This window comes from Marmota monax, unplaced genomic scaffold, assembly GCF_021218885.2.
Source record: "Marmota monax isolate L192 unplaced genomic scaffold, Marmota_monax_Labrador192_F-V1.1 WCK01_AAM20220418_F8-fsc00050, whole genome shotgun sequence".
Taxonomy (NCBI): Eukaryota; Metazoa; Chordata; class Mammalia; order Rodentia; family Sciuridae; genus Marmota; species Marmota monax.
The window spans coordinates 5,815,153-5,840,430 of NW_026694552.1; the positions used below are offsets into that span (position 1 = coordinate 5,815,153).

Here is a 25,278-nt window from a genome sequence, read left to right on the forward strand (position 1 = left end):
CAGATATTAGACAACAAAACAAACTAGATAAAAATATGTCCCTTCTACTAAGAGCTTAAACAACTTTCATGATTCTGTTGTTCAAAATTTTAGTATGTGAAGCCATACTACTCAGGACAAGACAGAAATGCAGGGCTAGATGGATCATTCCAATGGCCACTAACTGTCTTTGGAATTTATTTCTCTCTGGACAGAGAAGTGCACATTATCATTGGAACTCCTTCTTGAGCTGATTTATAGATGTCTTTTAGTGCAATGAAGCTACCACATTAAGCTTTGCCTTCTTTTTAAAGTGAATATATTATCATTTATAGAATATGAGATGAAGCAAATCTAACTCTGGCACAAACTATATTTTAAACAGCTTTAAAGGATGGACTCTTAAGTGTTTTGTGTACTTACTGATTTGAGATGCCAAATATTATAAGAGGCATTAAAATACTTTACCATTTAATTACTTCAGGTAGAAAGAACTGTTTCTGGTACCCTGTCTGAAATGGAGCAAGAGACACAGAAAATTTCTCTTAGAAATGTGTAATAAATACTTTTAACAAGCCCAGTCCCCTGAACATAGGTCTTTGCAAATGAGGGAAGAAATACTAGTTCTCTATTCACGTATCCAAGAAGTGCCCCTTAAAAAATGTCAGAATCCTTTACAGATTTGTGTATAAAAAATCTTTTCTGTCCACTTTTTGTAGAGACACTCAGGCCTTCTGTAATGAAAATGTGAGGTAACAAGTGTTTTAGGCATTTAATTTTCTTCTGATACCAGTGTGTGCTGAACCCATGCATAATTCAGATTCATACCACTAGGACAGAATTATGGATGTCTCATCCCAGCAATGCATCTAAAGCATACAACTACCAGCAACTGAGCCATAAACCACAAAATAAACCCAGCAATCTATCAGAGCGAATTTTTGTCAATGTGTAGCAGAAAGAATCAGAAGCAAGCAGAGAAAAGTACTTTCATTGATCTGGTATTGAAATAATTCCAAACCTGATTTTCAAAAGCTAAACCTGTAGTAGAATCTCAACCTAAAGCTGTTTTAGCAGAAGTGTTATAGAACTATTCCAATTTTCAGATTTGTATCAGTCAGCCAATTCTATCTTCACATAAATATGACTGGCAACAGATCTGTCCAACAAACTTAAGGTTGCATGGTTCTACTTCTATTCTTACAAACATTGCCTGAGATGATGTTTATACAATGCAATATGAGGTCAATTTTTTAAAAGAGAAGGAGCAAAAATATCTGACTGAATTTTTAAGCCCCCAAATAGTATACTGTGGTACTTGGCATATTTTTGATCCAGTATTTGTACTGTCTAAATATTAGTGGGGATTTTTTTGGAGGGGGGTTTAAAAATATTCTAGTGGTATATATTGCTTTCTATTGCTTTATTGAAAGTGATATATCACTTTAAGAAGCTAATTCTAGGTTTTTATTTTATATTATATTTTTAGGAAGCTGTTGGTGACTCTTCCTCTGCCTGTGGAATGCAGTAGTGCTAAAGCATTCTATATTTTGGAGACTGAGACACTTGAAGTCACCATGACTGTGCAAAGAGAGTTGGATTTTGTTAATTTCTTTTGAAACTGCATGAATAGAAGAAAAAGTGCTAATATGTCATTGATAAAAATTAAAAGACTGAAAATTTTGGTTAATGTTTTCTATATTGTCCCATTATTCTGACATGTTTTAAATGGCTGATATAGAATTCTAGTGATATTCTGATCATTACCAGTCATTTCTCTTACTCTGTTAGGAAACGTTGTTTTCTCATACTAATGAGCTATTCTATATTCTATATTACTGAATTGAATAATTACAGTTTAACCAATTAGATTACTATTAGTTTAGATTACTACATGATCAATTACATAACAAATATGATGGCAAAATAGTTTCCACTTAGTTCAGGAATCTGAAGAACTTAAGCCAATTAATTAGGCCACTATTATCATCAGACAAATTCATTTGGTTGCCTTTTCATTGATTTGATCAAATGATTTACAGTGTTCTGTCTAGGCTCTCAATATTATTCTGTAATATACAGATGACAGGGATATTGGCCAAATTATATTGTTATACTGTGTGCATGTACAAGTATATAACAACAATTCCCACCATTATGTACAAGTATAATGCACCAATAAAAATGTGGAAAAATACAGGTAACAAAGGATTATAAATAATTTGAAGCATCATACCAGACATATATTTACTTGAATAAGTAACACTCTTGAGCCTACAGTATTGTTTGACTTCCCTAGTAATGCTTTCAATGCTTGGATACTTAAGTCAAAAAAATTCTTAAGGGTGTAGCTTAGTGGTAAGCATGGTCTTAGCATATGCTAGGCCTGGGATTCAGTCCCTATCACCAAAAAATTACATACTTGGTCTGCAATAATAATTGACAGCCATGCCTAAAATTACATACTTGGTCTGCAATAATAATTGACAGCCATGCCTTTTGGCATACTATGTTTCTGTTTAGTCAACCGAAATCCTTGACATTTAAACAGAATATTGTAAAAAAAATGCACATTTACAGATCCTGTTCTCTCATTTCCTATCTTTCTTCTTAATTGGACATGCCTATTTTTATGAACTGTCTATTCTGTATTATTGCATGAATTTGTTTCATAATTGTTTTTAAATAAATTATATTTTTACACTGGTATTACTAGACCTTACACATCATTATAGAACTATGGAATTAGTGCTGGGGTTGTGGCTCAGTGGTAGAGCGCCCGCCTAGCATGTGCAAAGTGCTGGGTTCTATCCTTAGCACCACATAAAAATAAATGAAAAATAAAGTGTTGTGTCCAACTACAACTAAAAAAAATATTTTTTAAAACAAAAAGAACTGTAGAATTAGCTGGGGGTAACTTTTGAAAGAAATGAACAACTAAATATCGCTTCCATGTGAACTATTAAGGGATAAATACTCAAAAAGATTTTCTAGAGTTAATTATGTGTATAACTACCAAACATCTAGTTTGTGACTTGATTAAATAGAAGGATCAGACTGAGATTTTAGAAAAAGTGATTAGATTAAAAACTAAACTAAGAGAATTTGACATGTAAACTACCACCATGACTTTTTTTTCTGTGGGGGAAAGAGTTGAAGATGGAAACTAATGTTTGTGAATGTGAATGTCCATGATGTAACAGAACCAAAATAATGTTACAAAACCTAAAGTGAAGACTACTTTGGTTTCCTTAGCCTCTTTTTTAAAAGGGTGTATTTTAAGAATTTTAGATTATAACCTAAATTGTATACTCTGGGGCAAGTCTAACCAATATTTTTCTTTTCTAGGAAAAAAAAAAGTCAAGTCAGTTGAAAATGTATCTCTTTTTCCTATGTAGTTGCCCTAATTACAAAGACCACTATTACCCAAGCCTACTGAATGTGTACAAGTTGTTTCTGGAAAATAAGATAGAGTATATTCAGGCCAACTTGAATTGGGTTCTTGGTTATGTCATGCTGTATCAATTATTTAATGAAATAGAACTTCAAGAAAAATGCAATGTGATTCAGTAATTTACACTCCTCTAGAAATCATCCTATTTCACTGTCCTTGGCCTTAGGAAGAAAAACTACAGTAGTTATATTGTGATTTCATTTTTAAGCTAATTCACAGCACTTTTCTCGTTTGAAAAGGAATAGTCCACTAAATCAAATGCAGAAAAGACAGTACAAGAGGAACTTTACCTTGTCAGCATTTTTCAGTAAATCTGAGCCATTACCAGAACTGTTAATTAAAACCACAGTTGTGGCATAGCATAGCCTATATATGCTTCTCCTTCATGAACTTTCTCACCTTACTTTTTGGTTCCAGAATCTCCAGTAGCTGTTATGGGGATTTATCTTTATTCACTCATTCATTCATTTATACATTCTTTCAAGAAATATCCACTGAGTACTTAGCACATGCTTGACAAAGTAATAGGTGCTGAGGCTGTAGAAATGAGCAAACCAGATGTGGTCTCTGCCCTCATGAGAAGATAGTTTTAGCAAGGAAGACAAGTAATAACCAAATAAAAACATAAACAAATATTTCCAAGTTATTATTACTGCTATGAAGACAAAGAATGGGTACTTTGAGACTATCTAGTACCCAAACCTAGTCTGAGAAAGGGAAGTAGAAAAGGCTTCTTTAAGAATTTAACATTTCAGCTAATAAATGAAGAATACCTAGGTAAAGAAGGCATTTCAGGAAGGAAAGCAATAAGGCTTCTAGTAGGTTCAAAGGATAGCAAATGTGAAGACCCAGGGTGGAAAGAACATGAAGAACTCTAGGCTAGAGTAGAGTGAACCTGGGGGAATGTGAATGGAGGTAAGTAAGGTTAGAAAATTAGGCTGTAACAGTATCTTATAGAATCTTTTAGGCTAAGGCTAGTAATTGAACTTTATTCTCAGTGCTTGGGGGAAGAGAATATATTAGGAAGCAATAATTGTAAAAAAAAGCAATAGCTCAGGCAATTTATTATTCCATGTGTTATTCTAAATAAAATTTATTCCTGATTTTTCTAGTTAGAAAAAAAATACACGATGATAACACCGAAGCAGGAAACTTTAACAATATAGAAAAACCCTTAAAATAAAACAAAACTAGAAAATACCTATAAGCTAGTGCCTGTTTCCAGTTTGTTTTTCCCAATGCATACCATAGATACTTTTTCTTAAATGGGATGATATTTAGCACAAACTGGTTATATAACTTACTTTTTAAAATTTCCAAGTGCATTCATTTGCAATTATCATTTGTTCCTGAATTCTAATTTTATTGCATTGTAGTAAAACAGTGTGGTAAATGATCTATGAGTATTTTTAAAAAATGAACATTCTATAATTGTTAAGTACAGAATTCTGTATATGTCAATTCAAGTACTTTCTAAATTGTATTGTTCAAATTTCTTACATTCTTGTTAATTTTGGTCTACTTTTTCAACATGGAAAGGTATATTACAATTTACCACTGATTACAGATATATCGGTTTCTTTTTGTAATTCTATCAATTTGTGGGGCTGTATTTTTAGGTAGTGAGATTTAGAATTGCTGTATCTTCCTTGTGGATTATTCCTTCTATCAGTATGTTGTGACTCTTTCTTTGTCCCTAATAATATTTGTTATCTTTTTATATCACTTTTCATGGTTTCCATGTTTTAGATAAGATGGACAGCCTTTAGCTAAAATTTGGAATTTTTAATTCAATAAAGATTCTGTGTTTAGAAGCACTTTTTTTTTTCTGTACCAGAGAATGAACCCAGGGACACTCTACCACTGAGCTACACCCCCACCACTCCCTTTATTTTTATTTTTTTTTTATTTTGAGATAGGGCCTCACTAAGTTGTTGAGGCTGGCCTCAAACTTATGATCCTCCTGCCTCAGCCTCCAGAGTAGCTGAGATTACAGGCATGCAACACCATACCCACAAGATTTGTTTTTAAGTTCACAAGTTTTAGTCCAGTTACATTTACTATGTCTAATGGTACATTTGAATTAATTTATCTTATCTTAGCACTGGAGTTCTCTTTTATTGTGCTTTATCTACACTTTTTCTCCTTCCTTGCATTTTTCCCATTAATCAATTGTTTAAATTATTATTTTCTTTAAAGTGTTGGAAGCTATATATTCTGTTTCTGTTCCTTTTTTTTTAAAGACTTACATGTCTAAAGTTTGTTAGTAGTTCTACCCTCTGTTAAAATAATTCAAGGACTTACTTTTAACCCAACAATGCCTCTCTCACTTTGTTTTTATATCTCCAAATTATTCATCCTCATCATTTTTATAGTCTATACTTGTTTAGATTTATCCGCATCTTTACTGTTATCTCTGTTCACCATTCCTTTTTCCACCTCACTATTTACTTTCTCAAATATATACTTTAGCATTTCCTTCAGCAAGAATTTGTGAGTTCTTGACTCTTTCAATTCATTTCTGCAAATGTTTTTATTGCCCTCACTCTAGAATAATAATTTACCTGGGTTAAGAAACGTAGGTTAATGGTTATTTTCCCTCAGAACTCTGAAGATATTATTTACCTATATTGTTGCAATTTAAAAGTCTCTCATCTGTCTCATTGTTGTTCCTTTGTAGGTAGTCTATTTTTTCTCTCTGGTAATTTTTAAAATTGCTTTCTCTTTGCTTTTTTTGGTGGGGGTGGGGGTGTTCTGCAAATTGACTATGATATGTCTAGGCTGAGATTTAATTTTATTTGTTTTACTTGATATTTGTGCTTCTTCAGTCTTTTATCAGTCTTAGAAAATCCTCAGGCATTGTTTCTTTGAAGATTACCTTTCTCGAATTTTCTCTAGTTTTCTTCTGGAATTCCTCTTGGATAAAGGTTGAACCATTTAAGAAAAAAAAAAAAAAGATTGAGCCTTTAATTCTATCCCCCATGTATTTTAGCTTCTGTCTTATAATTTATATCTATCTTTGCTGTTAATATTGGATGATTTTTCTTAAAATTATTCCTTATTTTAATAATTCTCAGATTCCTAATCTTGCTGATGATTATGTTCAGTGACTCTCATTCATAGTAGGTAATTCACTTATATAGTTTTTATTGTGAAATCTTCTGTAATGGGATTTTAAAAGTTACTTGAAAATCTCTTGTGATCTACATTGTGGGAGAATCCCCTCAAAGAAGTTTTGCCATTACTTGCTAAAAGCCCTAGGAAAATAGTTCCCAGGCATGGCATACATTAAAACCTAAAACCTGGGGCTGGGGTTATGGCTCAGCGGTAGAATGCTCGCCTAGCACATGCAAGGCCCTGGGTTCGATCCTCAGCACTACATAAAAATAAATAAATAAAGTTATTAACAAATAACTAAAACCTACATGAGTTCCAGGCTTGTGCTTTTATTCTCAGATGACATTCATTTATCCTTCCACCTTGAGCTTAGACAGAGAAACATAATATTCCTTGTTTCCCTATGCCAAGATGCAAATCCTTGTTGTACTCCAACCTTTTATGGAGGGTACAGCCCTCCCAGGAACCCAGTTTTATGAAATGACCCTTTGACCCAAGACTTAATCTTCTATCTCTATGGTTTTTGAAAACTGAAACTTCCTTCTAGAGACAAATACGGTTTCCATTTATAACATTACCACTCTGGTTTTCATCAATTTTTTCCCTTATTTCTGGCATCTCCAGGTTTTCCTTTATTTCTTGGGAGTTCAGCTACATAATTAAAACACTTTTTGTATATTTTATCTTGCACTATGGAAGTTTATATCAAAGGGATTTTCAGCTAATTTAATTTACTATATTGCTGGAAATGGCTGGTCTGCTTAATATTATAATTCAAATATCTTCCCATATTAACAAATACTCTTCAGCATGATTGTAAATTAAACAGAGGTATATGAAACTCTCTGAAACCATGAGCCAAAGTATTCTCTTTCTTCTTATAAGTTCATTATCTCTAGTATTTTGTCCCAGCAACATAAAGTTAGCTAAACACACACACACACACACACGCACACACACATAGTTTACTGACTCTTAACTCTGAATGTCCAATAATAATGAAGTAGATATTTCTATTTTTTTCTATATGAATAATGCTGTCATGAGCATTATTAGACTTTCTCTTTATTTACATCTTGTGTTTTTCCCCTTAGGTTAAAGTCCTAGAAATGAAATAAATATGCATGTTTAAAAAAAAAGTATATATATATATATGCACATATTGCACACATACATAGTGGGGATTGAAAACTCAGGGGCACTCGACCACTGAACCACATCCCCAGCCCTATTTTGTATTTTATTTAGAGACAGGGCCTCACTGAGTTGCTTAGCACCTTGCCGTTGCTGAGGCTGGCTTTGAACTTTTTATTCTCCTGCCTCAGCCTCCCAAGTTTCTGGGATTATAGGCATGAGCAACTGTGCCTGGATCATTTAAAAATATCTTAATAAATTTAGCCAAATTATCAATAAGTTTTTACTGGTATTCATTCCTTTATACCCTAAGAAAACCTGAATATCATAATTATTTTTTATCATTTCTAATTTAATAAGGAAAAATAATATTATTTTACAAATTCTGTTCCTTGATATACTGGTGAGGGTGAGCAATTTTTCATACACTTATTGGCCATTTGTGATATTTTAAATTTTTTCTTGTAGTTGGACAGAATACTTGTATTTATTTATTTATTTATTTATTTATTTATTTATATGTGGTGCTGAGGATCAAACCCAGTGCCTCACACATGCTAGGCAAGCGCTCTGCCACCGAGCTACAACCCCAGGCCCTATGATTTGGTTTTGAGGATTATTTTTTCTTGTCTTTTACTCAGTTTTTGTATTAGAATATTTAACATTTTTATCAATTTATAAATGCTTCTTATATATTAAGAATATTTAAGTTATCTATTGGTATTATATTTTATAAAAATTTCCCCAGGATGTTCTTTGCCTTTCAATTTTGTTTGTAGATTTTTTGTTTTGTTTTGTTTTGTTTTGTGGTACTGGGGATGGAAACCAGGGCCTTGCACATGCTAGGCAAGTGATCTACCTCTGAGCTACAGTCTAGCACCTCACTATTTTTAGTAGGAATTTTTTTTTTAATGTAACATTCTTAGGTTATTCACTTATTTTCATTCTGATAATTTAAAGCTCTTTTACTTTCAACTCTATCAGTCTGGAATTTATTTTGGAACAATTAATTTTTGGCCTCCTAATTCTAGACTTGAACATTATAAAATATGTTTAAAACATTCACTGTCACACTCTGCCTTCTCCCATTTATTTTTACCATAAAATCATCCATAAATTTTGCTGCTAAAACAGCAGTTGTTGATTTGTAATATATGATTTGTAATATATTATAAAGCAAGGGAATTTGAGTGCAATGCACTTTTAGTCAACTTCCCTGACAAGATAATTTTTAAATGTTTCTATTTGACTTTAAAATGCATCCTCCACCACATGGATAGGTCTTACACTGAATTACCAGTCCAAATTTCCAAAGCCTCATTATGAACATCTAAGTTGAGAGATGCTGGAAAGCAAACGGCTTTCCTTACCCTGCCAATTTGTTTAAATGTTTTATTGTTTGTTTCTTACCCCATGCAGAAAAATACATTTTCACCTTTCAATCTAAGTTGTCCTTTTATCTAATATACTGTGTGAATGTTCTTAATTGGATGAATAGTGAGGGTGAAAGGTAATTATTTATGTTTAGAACCTTTCCATGTGGATAACACAGACCTGACCTCATGGAAAAGCAAAGCCAAAGTTAACGTGGAACTATATGCAAATAAAAAAAGTCTCCCCCCTTTGACAAAGGTCACCCTCCACAAACAGACAAATTACAGAAATCCACCCCCACTCCCGCCCCAGGGAGACTGAATTAGAAAGAGGCAGTCAACAGTGCATGCTATGCAATTTTGATTTCCCTTTGCTCTGTCTTGCTCAGATGCTGTTGGCCCTACATAACCTTCTCTGCATCCTCCTTTCTAAATTTCCTTTTCAATGCTTGCTGGACTACAGACTTTAAAGGTCAGTTGAGGAATTTGAATATAGCCTGTAATTTAGTTAATAGTATTGTATCAATGTTAATTTTTCAGTTTTGACCATTGTACTATAGTTATGCAAGATATTAACATTAGGGTAAGCTGAGTGAAGGGAATATGACATCTCTGTGTAATTTTTGCCACTTCTTCTGAGTCTAAAATTATTTCAAAATAGTAAGTTTGTTTTAAAAAACCAGCAAGGGAGAAATGCAGCTACAGGATTTTGATTCTAGCACCACTGCTGTATCTTCCCTTATCGTTCTGAACTCTGTTCTTTGCCATCCTCACCTGTGATGTTTTTCCAATTTTGTTGCATATATTGTACCACACAAGGAATCTGTTTGTGGATGACAGCTATTTTTATTTCCCAAATACAGCCTGATCAACATAAAAACATAAAAAATGAACTGAATCACAACTCCAATAAGGTGGGTTAATCAGCTTCTTTGCTAGACACCATGCGAAGTATAAAGTCAAAACAAATTTACAATTAGTTTGGATGACTTTAGTAGCACACACAATACAAGAGAAAACACATAAGACAATGTTTACATGTTAAATCGTATAATATAGGACATTAGTAAAAATGATGAGGTAAGAATGTTTAAAATCTGTTCTTCCATAAAAGTAATGAAAACACTAACAAAAACTCTAAAAATTTACTGTCTCAGAACTCTGGAAACTGAAAGTTTGCAACAATCCATGGAATGTTTATTCAAAAGAAATGGCTGAATATGAATAAATATAGCAAGATTTATGCCATTTTAACTTACCCTCTTGCCACACTCAACCCAGCCTCAGTTCTATAGTAGTTCTGAAAATCAATGGGACACAATCACAGTAAAAACAAGCAGCCTTGCTGGACAAGATGGCACACACCTGTGACCCCAGCTGTTCAGGAGCCTGAGGCAGGAGGATCACAAGTTCAAATCCAGCCTCATCAACAGCAAGATATTATGCAAATCAGTGAGACCCTGTCTCTAAATAAAATACAAAACAGGGCTGAGGATGTGGCTTAGTGGGTGAGTGGCCCTGAGTTCAATCCCCGATACCAAAAAAGAAAATAATAATAATAATAAAAAAGCAGCCTAGAAACTGCTGGAGGGTGCAAAGTGTGGTTGGAGCTCTTTCAAAGTTTCTGGTGTGTGTGTGTGTGTGTGTGTGTGTGTGTGTATGACTCCACAAGAAAAAAATACTGTAAGCCAATATCTCTTGTAAACATGCTTGCACAAATCCTCAACAACATGCTAGCAAACTAAATCCAGCAACATGTAAAAAGGTACATACAACATGACCAAGTGGGATTTAACCTAGGGATGGAAGATTGTATTTACTAACTTAAATTAGTATTTAACATAGTATTTACTAATTTAAAAATACAGTATAGTGATAGAATAAATGGGGGAAAGCATGTGATCATCTCAATAGATACAGAAAAAGCATTTCACAAGAATGAAAACCCTTTCTGGTAAAAATGCTCAACAAGTTAGGAATAAGGGAATTTCCTCACCCCAATAAAAGTTATCTATGAAAAACCCATAGTTAACAAAGAACAAGACAAGGATGTCCACTTGTACATAACCCATTCAGTATTTGACTAGCAGTTCTACTCAGGACAATTGAGCAATAAAAAGAAATAAAAGGCATCCACACCGAAAAGGAAGAACAATTCAATTCACAGATGACAAGATTTTGTGCATAGAAAAACACAAAGAATCTTTAAAAAATCATAACTAATAAACAAGTCATCAAAGCTGTAGGGAACAAGATCAACATAAAAGTCATTTATATTTCAGAATATTAGAAACGGATAATCTGAAAATGAATTATGAAACAATCCATGTCGAATAACATAAAAATAATATTTAGGAATTAAATAACAGCATAACTTGTACATTGGAAACTATAAAACATTGTTGAAAGGAATTAAAGAGGACAAATATAAATGAAAAGACATTCCATAGTCATAAATTGAGAGACTTAATATTATTAACATGGCAATACTCTGAATCTTGAGATTCAGCAGAAGACCCATCAAAATTCCAATGGGCTTCATTGACAAAATTGGCAAGCAGATTCTACAATTCACATAGAAATAAGAGGAACTCAAAATAGTTAAAACAATTTTGATTAAGAGGAACAAAGGTGAAGAATTCATGTCCCAATTTTAAACTAAAAAGTTACATTTAAATGTGTGGTACTGGCATAAGAATAGTTATATAGATAAATACAGTAGAATTGATATCCTAGAAACTAAACCATACATTTATGGTCAGTTGATTTCCAATAATAATGCCAAGACTATTCAATTAGGGAAAGAATAGTCTTTTCAACATAGGAGCTGGTATAATTGGACATCCACATGCTAATGAATCAAATTAGATCCTGACTTCATACTATACATAAAAATTATTTCAGGGGCTGCGATTGTGGCTCAGTGGTAGAGCACTTGCTTTGCAATTGTGAGGTACTGGGTTTGATTCTCAGCATCACATATAAATAAATAAATAAAAGGTCAGTCGACAGCTAAAAAAAATTTCAAATGGATAACTATTCTAAATATAAAAGATAAAACTAAAACTCTTAGAAGAAAATATAGGTATAATTTGTAATAGTCTTGGATTAGGTGATGATTTGATTTAAAATTTTGTGACCTAGGCTAGGAAACTTTTTCTTAAATATGATTCCAATGGGTTAGGAAGATGGCAGCGAATAGAGTACATCACCCCCGTGTACCGCGTCACTGCGCAGGTGAATAATGAGTTAGAACGACCAAAAGCTATCTTGACAGGAATTTCCAGCAAAATTGGGGTGCACTGAAACCCAGAGGAAGGATTTCCATCACCGAGGACCGGTTACTGGGTCTCAACCACGAGTGAACTGTGCGCCCAGAGATCCAAGCTGATTGATCCGCGGCCCACCCCACGGCTAGAGAGGGAGGGGCGGCGAGAAGCAGCCAGAGAAATAGCGCTGCGGATTCTGAGGATTCCTGCCGGCTGTGCCCTCACTGAGCTCCAGGCTGAGTTCGGGGTTTGAGACAGGGGAAGGAAGCGGTCCAGTTCTGTGCCCCACACCAGACAGTCCACCAAGGAAGCCAGCGACCACCATCTTGGAGAGCTGACGTCACCATCGCCAGTTTCCGACAGATTGCCGCAATAGAACAGGTGTGTGTTATTGAGCCCATCTCCCATACAGCGGGGAATTCGCATAAAATCTCTCCCCGGCTTTCCGGGGGAGGGATTATCAGAGTGAGCATGGATAGAGGCGTGGGGAAAGGTAAAGGCACCTGACCTCCAACTCCCCCTCCCATCAGCGGCGAAAACGAAACCTGTCTTGCCAGCTCTGGGGGAGTGGCAAGTGAAAGGAATCAAACAATAAGGTGCCGGTTCCCAATAGCCACGCTCCACACCCAGCAAACTGCAGGCCCAAAGTATAGTTTGAACTGCCGAGTGGCATCACACTGGGGAAGGCCTGGCTAGCAGGAGAAACCAGGGGAATAGAGGCCAGGAATAAACCTAAGCTAACAGGTTTTTGAGAGACACCAGGGCGGGGAGGAGGGAGCGGCCTCACACGGATTGTATCCTACAGCCAGAGGGAAAAATCTTGGCCCGGAAGGCACAGCACCACCTACTGGAAGCGAAGAAAATAGAAGCCTAACAGTGCCTTTTTTTTTTCTTGTTTCATTTTTTTAATTCTTTAATTTAAAAATTTTTTCTTTTAATTATTTTTTTTCAATTGTAATTTTTTCAATTGTAATTTTTATTTTACTGCATTTTATTATTATTATTTTTTATCATTTATTTTCATTTCTATTCTTTTCTCTTTCTTTCTTCTCTCCCTCTCTCTTTCTTGGTTTGTGTCCTTACCTTTTCCCCATCTTTCCTCTTAAGCATGAACACCCAGATTACGTATAACTTACTAAATGCAAATAGATGAACACTACGAATAGGTCTATAGTCCGCCTAAGCCCTTAACTACCCCCAAGTACTCCTGTGTATTCTCTTGTTAATATCTGCCTGCATTTGAGCAACCCCCCAAAGAAGCTAACATATACTAACCTCCATACCACCAAATCGCCCGACCTTAACATAAAATCCTAAGTCCAAACCTCAATTCTCTATATGCCATCAAAATCTGAAGGCCTTTAATGAAACTAATGAATTTACCTTAAATCACAATTAAATCCAACATCTCTAAACATTGTCTCCTAACACAAAGGAGAGATAGCAGAACTATAAAAACCAAAACAAATTTAAAGGAGAAATCAGTAACACAGCAGTCAAACAGGGTTGGAAAGTAACTTGAGCACCATGAAAAAAACAAGGGAAAAAAGGCTTACAAACAATAAAGGACAACTTAAATACACAGGAGAACCTAGAGGCATCAGAAAAATGGACAGAGAAAGAACTCAAGGCATACCTAACTCAGATGGAATGGAATATTAGAGAAAACATTAGACAGCAAGTCCAACCAATGAAAGTATATTTTGAAAACGAATTAAATAAACAAATTCAAATGGCAAAGAACGAGCTCTACCAGGAGATAGAGATTTAAAAAAAAAATCAAACAGTAATCCTAGAAATGCAGGAAACCATAAACCAAATTAAAAACTCAAACAAGAATATTACAAATAGACTAGATCAAGTACAAGTCAGAACATCAGATAATGAAGACAAAGTTTATCAACTTGAAAAGAATATAGTCAACACAGATAGGATGCTTAAAACTCACGAGCAATCTATCCAAGAGATATGGGATATCATAAAAAAACCAAACTTGAGAATCATTGGGATAGAAGAAGGTATAGAGGCTCAAACCAAAGGAATGGACAACCTATTGAATGAAATAATCCTAGAAAACTTCCCAGATATGAAAGATGGAATTGATTGCCAAATCCTGGAAGCCTACAGGACCCCAAACATTCAAAACCATAATAGACCAACTCCAAGACACATAATTATGAAGATATCCAACATACAGAACAAGGAGAGAATATTAAAAGCTACGAGAGAAAGGAGGTAGATTACATTCAGGGGTAAACCAATTAGGTTAATGGCTGATTTTTCATCACAGACTTTGAAAGCGAGAAGATCCTGGAACAACGTATTTCAAACGCTGAAAAATAATGGATTCCAACCAAGAATACTGTATTCAGCAAAATTAAGCTTCAGATTTGACAATGAAATTAAAATATTTCATGATAAACAAAAGTTAAAAGAATTCACAGCCAGAAAACCAGCACTGCAAGGCATTTTGAGCAAAACACTACAAGAAGAGGAATTGAAAAACAGCACCCAAAACTAACAGTGGGAGGTAACTCAGTAAGGGAAAGGAAGAAAAATAACCAAAAAGGAAAAACTAGCCATATTAAAATAAATAAATAAACAAGCATGACGGGAAATACAAACCATATATCACTAGTAACCTTAAACGTTAATGGCTTAAATTCACCAATCAAGAGACATAGGCTAGTAACCTGGATTAAAAAAACAAATCCAACAATATGCTGCCTTCAGGAGACTCATATGATAGGAAAAGACATACACAGGCTGAAGGTGAAAGGTTGGGAAAGATCATACCACTCACATGGTTCTCGGAAGCAAGCAGGAGTGGCCATACTCATATTGAATAAAATCAACTTCAAACCTAAGTTAATCAAAAGGGACAAAGAAGGACACTATATACTGTTAAAAGGAACCATCCACCAACAAGACATAACAATTATCAATATGTATGCACCAAACAATGGTGCTGCAACGTTCATAAAACAAACTCTCCTCAAGTGCAAGAGTCAAATAGACCACAACACAATAATTATGGGTGACTTCAACACACCGCTCTCTCCATTGGACAGATCCTCCAGACAAAAGCTGAATAAAGAAACTATAGAACTCAATAACACAATCAATAACCTAGACTTAACCGACATATATAGAATATATCAACCATCATCAAGTGGATACACGTTCTTCTCAGCAGCACATGGATCCTTCTCAAAGATAGACCATATATTATGCCATAGGGCAACTCTTAGTAAATATAAAGGTGTGGAGATAATACCATGCATCTTATCTGATCATAATGGAATGAAACTGGAAATCAATGATAAAAGAAGGAAGGAAAAATCCTGCATCACCTGGAAAATGAACAATATGTTACTGAATGATCAATGGGTTACAGAAGACATAAAGGAGGAAATCAAAAAATTATTGGAGATAAATGAAAATACAGACACAACATATCGGAATCTATGGGACACAATAAAAGCAGTTTTAAGAGGGAAATTCATTTCCTGGAGTTCATTCCTCAAAAAAAGAAAAAAAACAACAAATAAATGAACTCACACTTCATCTCAAAACCCTAGAAGAGCAAAACAACAGCAAATGTAGTAGAAGGCAAGAAATAATTAAAATCAGAGCGGAAATCAAGGAAATTGAAACAAAAAAAATTGAAAAAATTGATAAAACTAAAAGTTGGTTCTTTGAAAAAATAAATAAGATCGACAGATCCTTAGCCACGCTAACGAAGAGAAGAAGAGAGAGAGCTCAAATTACTAACATACAGGATGAAAAAGGCAATATCACAACGGACACTACAGAAATACAGAAGATAATTAGAAATTATTTTGAAACCCTATGTTCCAATAAAATAGAAGATAGCGAAGATATCGATAAATTTCTTAAGTCATATGATTTGCCCAGATTGAGTCAGGAAGATACACACAATTTAAACAGACCAATAACAAGGGAGGAAATAGAAGAAGCCATCAAAAGACTACCAACCAAGAAAAGCCCTGGACCGGATGGATATACAGCAGAGTTTTACAAAACCTTCAAAGAAGAATTAATACCAATACTTTTCAAGTTATTTCAAGAAATAGAAAAAGAAGGAGCTATTCCAAATTCATTCTATGAGGCCAACATCACCCTGATCCCAAAACCAGACAAAGACACTTCAAAGAAAGAAAACTACAGACCAATATCTCTAATGAACATAGATGCAAAAATCCTCAATAAAATCCTGGCGAATCGAATACAAAAGCATATCAAAAAAAATTGTGCACCATGATCAAGTAGAATTCATCCCTGGGATGCAAGGCTGGTTCAATATATGGAAATCAATAAATGTTATTCACCACATCAATAGACTTAACCATAAGAACCACATAATCATCTCGATAGATGCAGAAAAAGCATTCGACAAATTTCAGCATCCGTTTATGTTCAAAACGCTAGAAAACTAGGGAACTTACCTCAACCTGGTAAAAGCTATATATGCTAGCATCATTCTAAATGGAGAAAAACTGAAGGCATTCCCTCTGAAATCTGGAACAAGACAGGGATGCCCTCTCTCACCACTTCTATTCAATTTAGTCCTCGAAATACTAGCCAGAGCAATTAGACAAACAAAAGAAATTAAAGGCATAAAAATAGGAAAAGAAGAACTTAAATTATCACTATGTGCGGATGATATAATATTCTATCTAACAGACCCAAAAGGGTCTACAAAGAAACTACTAGAGCTAATAAGTGAATTCAGCAAAGTGGCAGGATATAAAATCAACACACATAAATCAAAGGCATTCCAGTATATCAGCGACAAATCTTCTGAAATGGAAATGAGGACAACCACCCCATTCACAATATCCTCACAAAAAATAAAATACTTGGGAATCAACCTAACAAAAGAGGTGAAAGCTTTATACAATGAAAACTACAGAACCCTAAAGAGAGAAATAGAAGAAGACCTTAGAAGATGGAAAAATATACCCTGTTCATGGATAGGAAGAACTAACATCATCAAAATGGCGATATTACCAAAAGTTCTCTATAGGTTTAATGCAATGCCAATCAAAATCCCAACAGCATTTCTTGTAGAAATACATAGATAGATAGATAGATAGATAGATAAAGAAATCATGAAATTCATATGGAAAAACAAAAGACCCAGAATAGCAAAAGCAATTCTAAGCAGGAAGTGTGAATCAGGAGGTATAGCGATACCAGATTTCAAACTGTACTACAGAGCAATAGTAACAAAAACAGCATGGTACTGGTACCAAAACAGGCAGGTTGACCAATGGTACAGAAGAGAGGACACAGAGACCAATCCACAAAATTACAACTTTCTTATATTTGATAAAGGGGCTAAAAGCATGCAATGGAGGAAAGATAGCATCTTCAACAAATGGTGCTGGGAAAACTGGAAATCCATATGCAACAAAATGAAACTGAATCCCTTTCTCTCGCCATGCACAAAAGTTAACTTAAAATGGATCAAAGAGCTTGATATCAAATCAGAGACTCTGCACCTGATAGAAGAAAAAGTTGGCTCCGATATACATATTGTGGGGTCAGGCTCCAAATTCCTTAATAGGACACCCATAGCACAAGAGTTAATAACTAGAATCAACAAATGGGACTTACTCAAACTAAAAAGTTTTTTCTCAGCAAGAGAAACAATAAGAGAGGTAAATAGAGAGCCTACATCCTGGGAACAAATCTTTACTCCTCACACTTCAGATAGAGCCCTAATATCCAGAGTATACAAAGAACTCAAAAAATTAAACAATAAGAAAACAAATAACCCAATCAACAAATGGGCCAAAGACCTGAACAGACACTTCTCAGAGGACGACATACAATCAGTCAACAAATACATGAAAAAATGCTCACCATCTCTAGCAGCCAGAGAAATGCAAATCAAAACCACCCTAAGATACCATCTCACTCCAGTAGGATTAGCAGCTATTATGAAGTCAAACAACAACAAGTGCTGGAGAGGATGTGGGGAAAAGGGTACCCTTGTACATTGCTGGTGGGACTGCAAATTGGTGTGGCCAATTTGGAAAGCAGTATGGAGATTCCTGGGAAAGCTGGGAATGGAACCACCATTTGACCCAGCTATTGCCCTTCTCGGACTATTCCCTGAAGACCTTAAAAGAGCGTACTACAGGGATACTGCCACATCGATGTTCATAGCAGCACAATTCACAATAGCTAGACTGTGGAACCAACCCAGATGCCCTTCAATAGATGAATGGATAAAAAAAATGTGGCATTTATACACAATGGAGTATTACACAGCACTAAAAAATGACAAAATCATGGAATTTGCAGGGAAATGGATGGTATTAGAGCAGATTATGCTAAGTGAAGCTAGCCAGATGTTGAGAGCCACAGCCGAAGGGGCCCCAGCAAACTTCCAGCTGCCAGCAAACTTCCAGCTGCCAGCTGATGATTGGCTCACAGCGGCCCCAGCAACATCTAGCTGATTGGCTCCTCTGCGGTGATGCTCATTGGGCTGTTTCCCTGCCCTTTCAGACCACGGAGCTGCTCATTGGGGGACTTTTTTGGCTCCGCCCACGTGACCCAGCCAATCGGCCTCAAGAGCAGGAGGATTGTGGGAGGTGGAGAGAAGCTTGTGTGGGAGAGAGAGGCCTGTGGAAAGCCGGTGGTGGCAGTTGAGGCTCTGAGGGTTTTTCCTGAGAGGCTGTTTTGTTTGGCGTGTGTGGTTCTAAAAATAAAGTTAGTTTCTTTTGACAAGTGGCTCCTGATTGTGCCCAGCCAGACTGCGGCATTTGGTGGCCCATACGGGGAGCGACTGAGGGTAAGTGAAACTGCTCGCCCCTGAGGGCAGGGAGAGAGGATGGGTAGCCATTTTAAGATTCCTCTTTTATTTTGCTTCACTTTTGTTTTAAGTTGCCTGTCCCTGGAGATGAGTGAGACGGAAGAAAAACCGCTCACATCTGAGGAAAAACTATTTACATCTGAGGAACAGATAGGGAGAAAGGACGGATGCACATGTCAGGAGGCTAGAAAGGCTATAATGACTTTTTGTTGTTCCCTTTTTATTTCATTCTGTCTCGGTTTTGTTTGGCGTCATCTTGTTGGGTTGTATTATAGTAGAAATACGGGATCAGAAATTAGTAAAAAACAAACTGAAAGAGTGTTAAGTAAATTGTTAGAGGAAGGAGGCATCTCAGTAAAATCAAGAACAATCAGGGCATACGTTGATACAATACAAAAATGTAGCCCATGGCTTTTTAAGGAGGAGTTGTTAAATATATCACAATGGAACCATCATGGTGAAGATTTAAAAAGAATAGAAAAGAAAAGCCCAGGGACTCTGCCAGTTGGCACATTGCCATTGTGGACGTTCATATCTTGTTTGCTTAGTCCAAAGCCTTCAGTTCAGACAATGGTAGAGGAAGGAGAAGACATAATGATTCAAGTAAAAGAGAAGGTCTCTCAAGTTAGTCAGACAGAGGAAAAGATTCAAGTAAAAGAGAAGGTCTCTCAAGTTAGTCAGACAGAGGAAAAGATTCAAGTAAAAGAGAAGGCCTCTCAAGCTAGTCAGACAGAGAAAGAAAGTGTAAAACAGAAAAAGCCATCAGGGGGAAAGTTACAACAGGAGACTGCTACTAACACCTTTCTATCACCAGAGGGTGTAAGTGTCCAACCAACAGCACCACCTCTACAGGAGACTGCTGCTAACACCTTTCTATCACCAGAGAGCGTAAGTGTCCAACCAACAGCGCCACCTCCATATGCTGGGAGGCCCCCAACCCCCGCAGTTGATAGTTGGGATCCTGAGACAAGATCTCAAATATTAACATGCCCTGTATTTGAGGCAGGAGGGCACCGATTTTACCAAGTTTTAAATTTCAAAACAGTGAAGCAGCTAAAAGAGGCTGTAACAACCTATGGTCCTCAAGCACCCTTCACTGTAAGCATGGTCGAATCCATTAACAACTTGAACATGACGCCAGCAGATTGGGCTAATATGTGTAAAGCTGTGCTAAATGGAGGACAATACCTGTTATGGAAGGTTGCCAATGAGGAATTTTGCAAGGAGACGGCTAGGCGAAATGCAGCAGCTGGTTATCCTCAGAGAAATCTAGATATGTTGTTAGGAAAGGGACCTTATGAGGATCAGCAGCAACAAATTGCATATGATCCTGGCGTATACGCACAAATTGCTGCAGATGCAATTAAGGCATGGAAGACTTTACAAGGACATGGAGGTTTACAAGGTCAATTATCTAAGGTAATACAATGAGCTAATGAACCTTATGCTGAATTTGTAGATAGGCTTATTCAAACAGCTACCAGAGTTTTTGGGAATACAGAACAAGCAATGCCATTACTAAAACACCTGGCTTATGAGCAAGCGAATCGTTGGTGCAGAGATATCATTAGACCATGGAAACATGAAGATTTAAACACATATATTAAATTATGTAGAGACATTAATGAACAAGAGCAAGTCGTGGCAGCTGCAGAAAAACAGGCTTTAGATGCCAGAGACATAAATGAACAAGGGCAAATTGTGGCAGCTGCAGTAAAACAGGCTTTAGATGCCAGGCCAAGAACATGCTACAATTGTGAACAAACAGGACATTTTAAAAGGAATTGCCCCATTGGAGGAGGGTTTAACAAAACTAGGTATCAAAGGAGTAGAATACCAGGTATTTGCCCACGATGCCGTAGAGGGAGACATTGGGCTAATGAATGCCGTTCTCAAACCACCATAGAGGGTACTCCATTATCAAAAAACGAACAAGGACCAGGTGTTTATCCACGATATCGTGGAGAAAGGCATCGGGCTCCATTGCCAAAAAATGGACAGGGGGGCCCAATGCTCCGGGGCCCAAAACCACAAATATACGGAGCACTGGAGGAACCCAGCAACCCCATCAGGGTAGTGCCCAGGACACATTGTCCATCAGATCCCTCATCAGACAAACCAGAGGGAGCGCAGGGTTGGACATCTGCGCCTCCGCCAGAGCAGTACTAACTCCAGAGATGGGAGTTCAAATCATTCCCACAGGGGTGAAAGGACCTCTTCCCAAAGGAACAATAGGCTTATTATTGGGACGCAGCTCTTCTACTCTAAAAGGACTTATGATAAGTCCTGGGGTAATTGATCCCGATTATGAAGGTGAAATAAAAATTATAGCCAGTTCTCCAAAGGGTATATCAGTAATTTCACCAGGAGATAGAATAGCACAGTTACTAATAATACCCAGCCTACATGATAAATTTTCCAGTCGTACTGTAGAAAGAGGTTCCAAAGGATTAGGCTCCACAGGTGTAGATTGGGCTATGCTTTCTTTAAATTTAGATTCTCACCCCATGCTAAAACTAAATATTCAAGGACATGAATTTAATGGGCTACTGGATACAGGTGCAGACCTTAGCATCATCTCTCGTCAAGAATGGCCAAAACATTGGCCATTACAACAAGCCACTCAAACGCTTCGAGGCCTAGGAGTGGCAACTAATCCCCATAGAAGTGCAATGGTATTAGATTGGAAGGATCCTGAAGGATGTGAAGGAACTATACAGCCATATGTATTGGATCATCTTCCTATAAATTTATGGGGACGAGATGTCCTAGATCAATTAGGTTTGACATTAACAAATAACATCAACCAAAATGCACCCACTATTATGACTAGACAAGGTTTTAGGAAAGGAAAAAGATTAGAAAAACAAGAACAAGGTATAGCAGCACCAATACAAATAGATCAAGGAACAGACAGACATGGGTTGGATTTTCAGAAAGGGCCACTGAGACAATAAAAATTACTTGGAAAACAGAAAGACCAGTATGGGTTCCTCAGTGGCCCCTGACTAAAGAAAAGATACAAGCAGCCCATGACCTGGTCAAACAACAATTAGCAGAAGGACATATACAACCTTCTGTATCTCCCCATAATACTCCCATTTTTGTCATCAAAAAGAAATCTGGTAAATGGAGATTATTGCAAGATTTAAGAGCCATTAATAATGAGATGGTTATTATGGGACCTGCTCAATCAGGGATTCCTCAGTTGTCTGCTTTGCCAAAAACCTGGTATGTTTTAGTTATAGATATTAAAGTTTGTTTTTTTTCAATTCCAATTCATCCTGAGGATAGTCCATGTTTTGCATTTACTATCCCTGCACTGAATCATGAAGGTCCTGATCAGAGATATGAATGGAAAGTACTCCCTCAAGGGATGGCTAACAGCCCAACTATGTGTCAAATTTATGTTAACAAAGTAATCCAGCCACTTAGAAATCAAAATCCTGAACTACAAATATTTCACTATATGGATGATGTATTATTAGCACACAAAAATAAAAACACATTGCTAGAATGTTATGCCACACTTACAAACTTATTAAAAAATTATAATCTAGAGATAGCAATAGATAAAGTACAATTAAATTTTCCAATTAATTATTTAGGAGTTCTATTATCCTCAACCATGGTCCGTCCACCAAAAATTCAAATACGAGTAGATCAACTCAAATCACTTAATGACTTTCAAAAGTTATTAGGAGACATAAATTGGATAAGGCCTTATTTAGGTATACCAACAGGAGAGTTGGGACCTTTATTTGATATCCTAAAAGGTCCATCAGATCCAAATTCACCCCGAATGTTAACACCTGAAGCAAGAAAGGCATTAAAAATCATTGAAACATATATGGAAAATATGCATTTGGATAGAATTGATATAAGTTTGCCTTTATTATTTATTGTACTACCAACAAAAAATATTCCTACAGGAGTATTTTGGCAAGAAGGTCCATTATTATGGATACATTTATCTTATTCTCCTAACACTATTCTTACTAGGTATCCTGAGGCTGTAGGACAATTAATACTCAAAGGAATAAAAGCAGCAAAGGGAGTGTTTGGAATTTCTCCCAATAAAATTATTACTCCATATACTATGAATCAAATTGATGAGTTAGCTAATGAGTTAAATACTTGGGCAATAATCATGTGCAAATCTAATGTTTCATTTGATAACCACTTACCATCTAATCCTTTATTGTCTTTTTGGTCATTGCATCCTGTAATTTTTCCAAAAATGACAAGAAAAACACCTATCATGAATGCTCCAAATATATTCACTGATGGGTCAAATAATGGTACAGCAGCAGTAGTTACCCCTGATCAAACTTTTACATTTTTAGTACCCAAACAATCAGCTCAAAAGGTAGAGCTTAATGCAGTTTTACAAGCTTTTGTGATGTGTAAAGATTCTGTATTTAATTTATTTTCTGATAGTCAGTATGTAGTTAATGCTATAGTATCTCTTGAAGATGCTGGTAGGATTTCCCCTTCTTCTACTGTTTTCTCTTTTCTTTCCACTATACAAAGTCTAATCTGGGACAGAAAAGATCCATTCTTTATAGGACATATCAGGGCACATACGGGATTGCCTGGAGCCCTTAGTTTGGGCAATGATTTAGCAGATAAAACTACACATGACCTACATATTTTCTCTACACTAGAAGAAGCTATAAATTTTCATAAAAAGTTCCATGTCAATGCTAATACTTTACAAAAGCGTTTTAAAATAACTAAGGAACAAGCTAGACAAATAATAAAACAATGTCAAAATTGTGTGACCTTTTTACCACAAGTTAATCTTGGAGTCAATCCTAGAGGATTGATACCTAACCATATTTGGCAGATGGACGTCACACACTTGCCAGAATTTGGAAAATTAAAATATTTGCATGTTACAGTTGATACTTCTTCTGGATTTTTGATGGGCTCCCTTCATGCCGGAGAAAAAACTAAAGATGTTATAGCTCATTGCTTACAAAATTTTGCCACTGTGGGTGTTCCAAAACAGTTAAAAACAGATAATGCCCCTGGTTATACTTCTACCTCTTTTAAACAATTTTGCTCAACATTTGGCATTACTCATATAACAGGAATCCCATACAATCCACAGGGACAAGGCATAGTTGAAAGAGCTCATCAAACTATTAAAATGTACTTATTAAAGCAAAAAGAAGGAATTGGGAAGGGGTATATATTCCCCAAAGATAAACTTAAAATAACCCTTTTTACTCTAAACTTTTTAAATTTGGATTCATCAGGACTTAGTGCTGCGGAAAGGCATATGTGTCCAAAAAATGTACATAAGCCCAAGGTACTTTGGAAGGATATTCTAACAGGACAATGGAAAGGTCCTGACCCAGTAATTGTCTGGAGTCGGGTGTCTGTTTGTGTGTTTCCACAGGGAGAACAGCAGCCAATTTGGATTCCAGAGAGATTAACCAAGGTCCTGACCCAGTGATTGTCTGGAGTCGGGGGTCTGTTTATGTGTTTCCACAGGGAGAACAGCAGCTGATTTGGATTCCAGAAAGATTAACTAAAGCGATTTCTACAGACCAAAAAGAAGATGATTTGGCTCAAATCCATAACAACTGATATTCAAAACTCCAGTTTGGCTATTCTTACATCTGCAACAGAACCAGGATGCTTTTTTCAATATCTATTTTATTATTGCCCTTTGCCATATCATGAAGTTCTATTTTGTTTTTTGAGCTCATACAGACCTAGGTTAATGTTTTGCTGATCAGTTCTATTTTTTGACTATAGAGTTTTTAAACATTGCAATGGAGATTTCACCTGTAAAAAGTTATAAGGCCTTTACTATAATGTTATGTGTTGTATGTATTATATTATGTGTGCACACTTGTGTTTTGTGTTATATGTTTGAATGTATGTATGTCCATATATCATATAAGATGAGCGCTCATGATAAAATGGATCCAAATATTTTTTTTTCACGTGATTTATATGGTTTAATTTAAATTGGGTAAACAACTGTTGAGGATTGTTTTAATATGTAAACAAAAAAGAAGGTTAAGAGATCTGTTTGTTTACTTTCACCTTTCCTTTTCATTATATTTAATAATTCTCTTAAAGATAATG

General features: G+C 35.9%; 1 protein-coding gene across 1 annotated transcript in view; it reads left to right on the top strand.

Moving 5' to 3' along the window:
• The window catches only part of Dnaaf6 (dynein axonemal assembly factor 6), a 42,363-nt gene extending 37,517 nt beyond the window's left edge, over nucleotides 1–4,846 (top strand). The window contains exon 7 of the mRNA XM_046420859.2: nucleotides 1,469–4,846. Within this exon, the coding sequence (XP_046276815.1) occupies nucleotides 1,469–1,598 (130 nt within the window). The 3' untranslated portion in view covers nucleotides 1,599–4,846. The remainder of the gene's footprint in view (nucleotides 1–1,468) is intronic.
• Nucleotides 4,847–25,278: the final 20,432 nt, after the last annotated feature.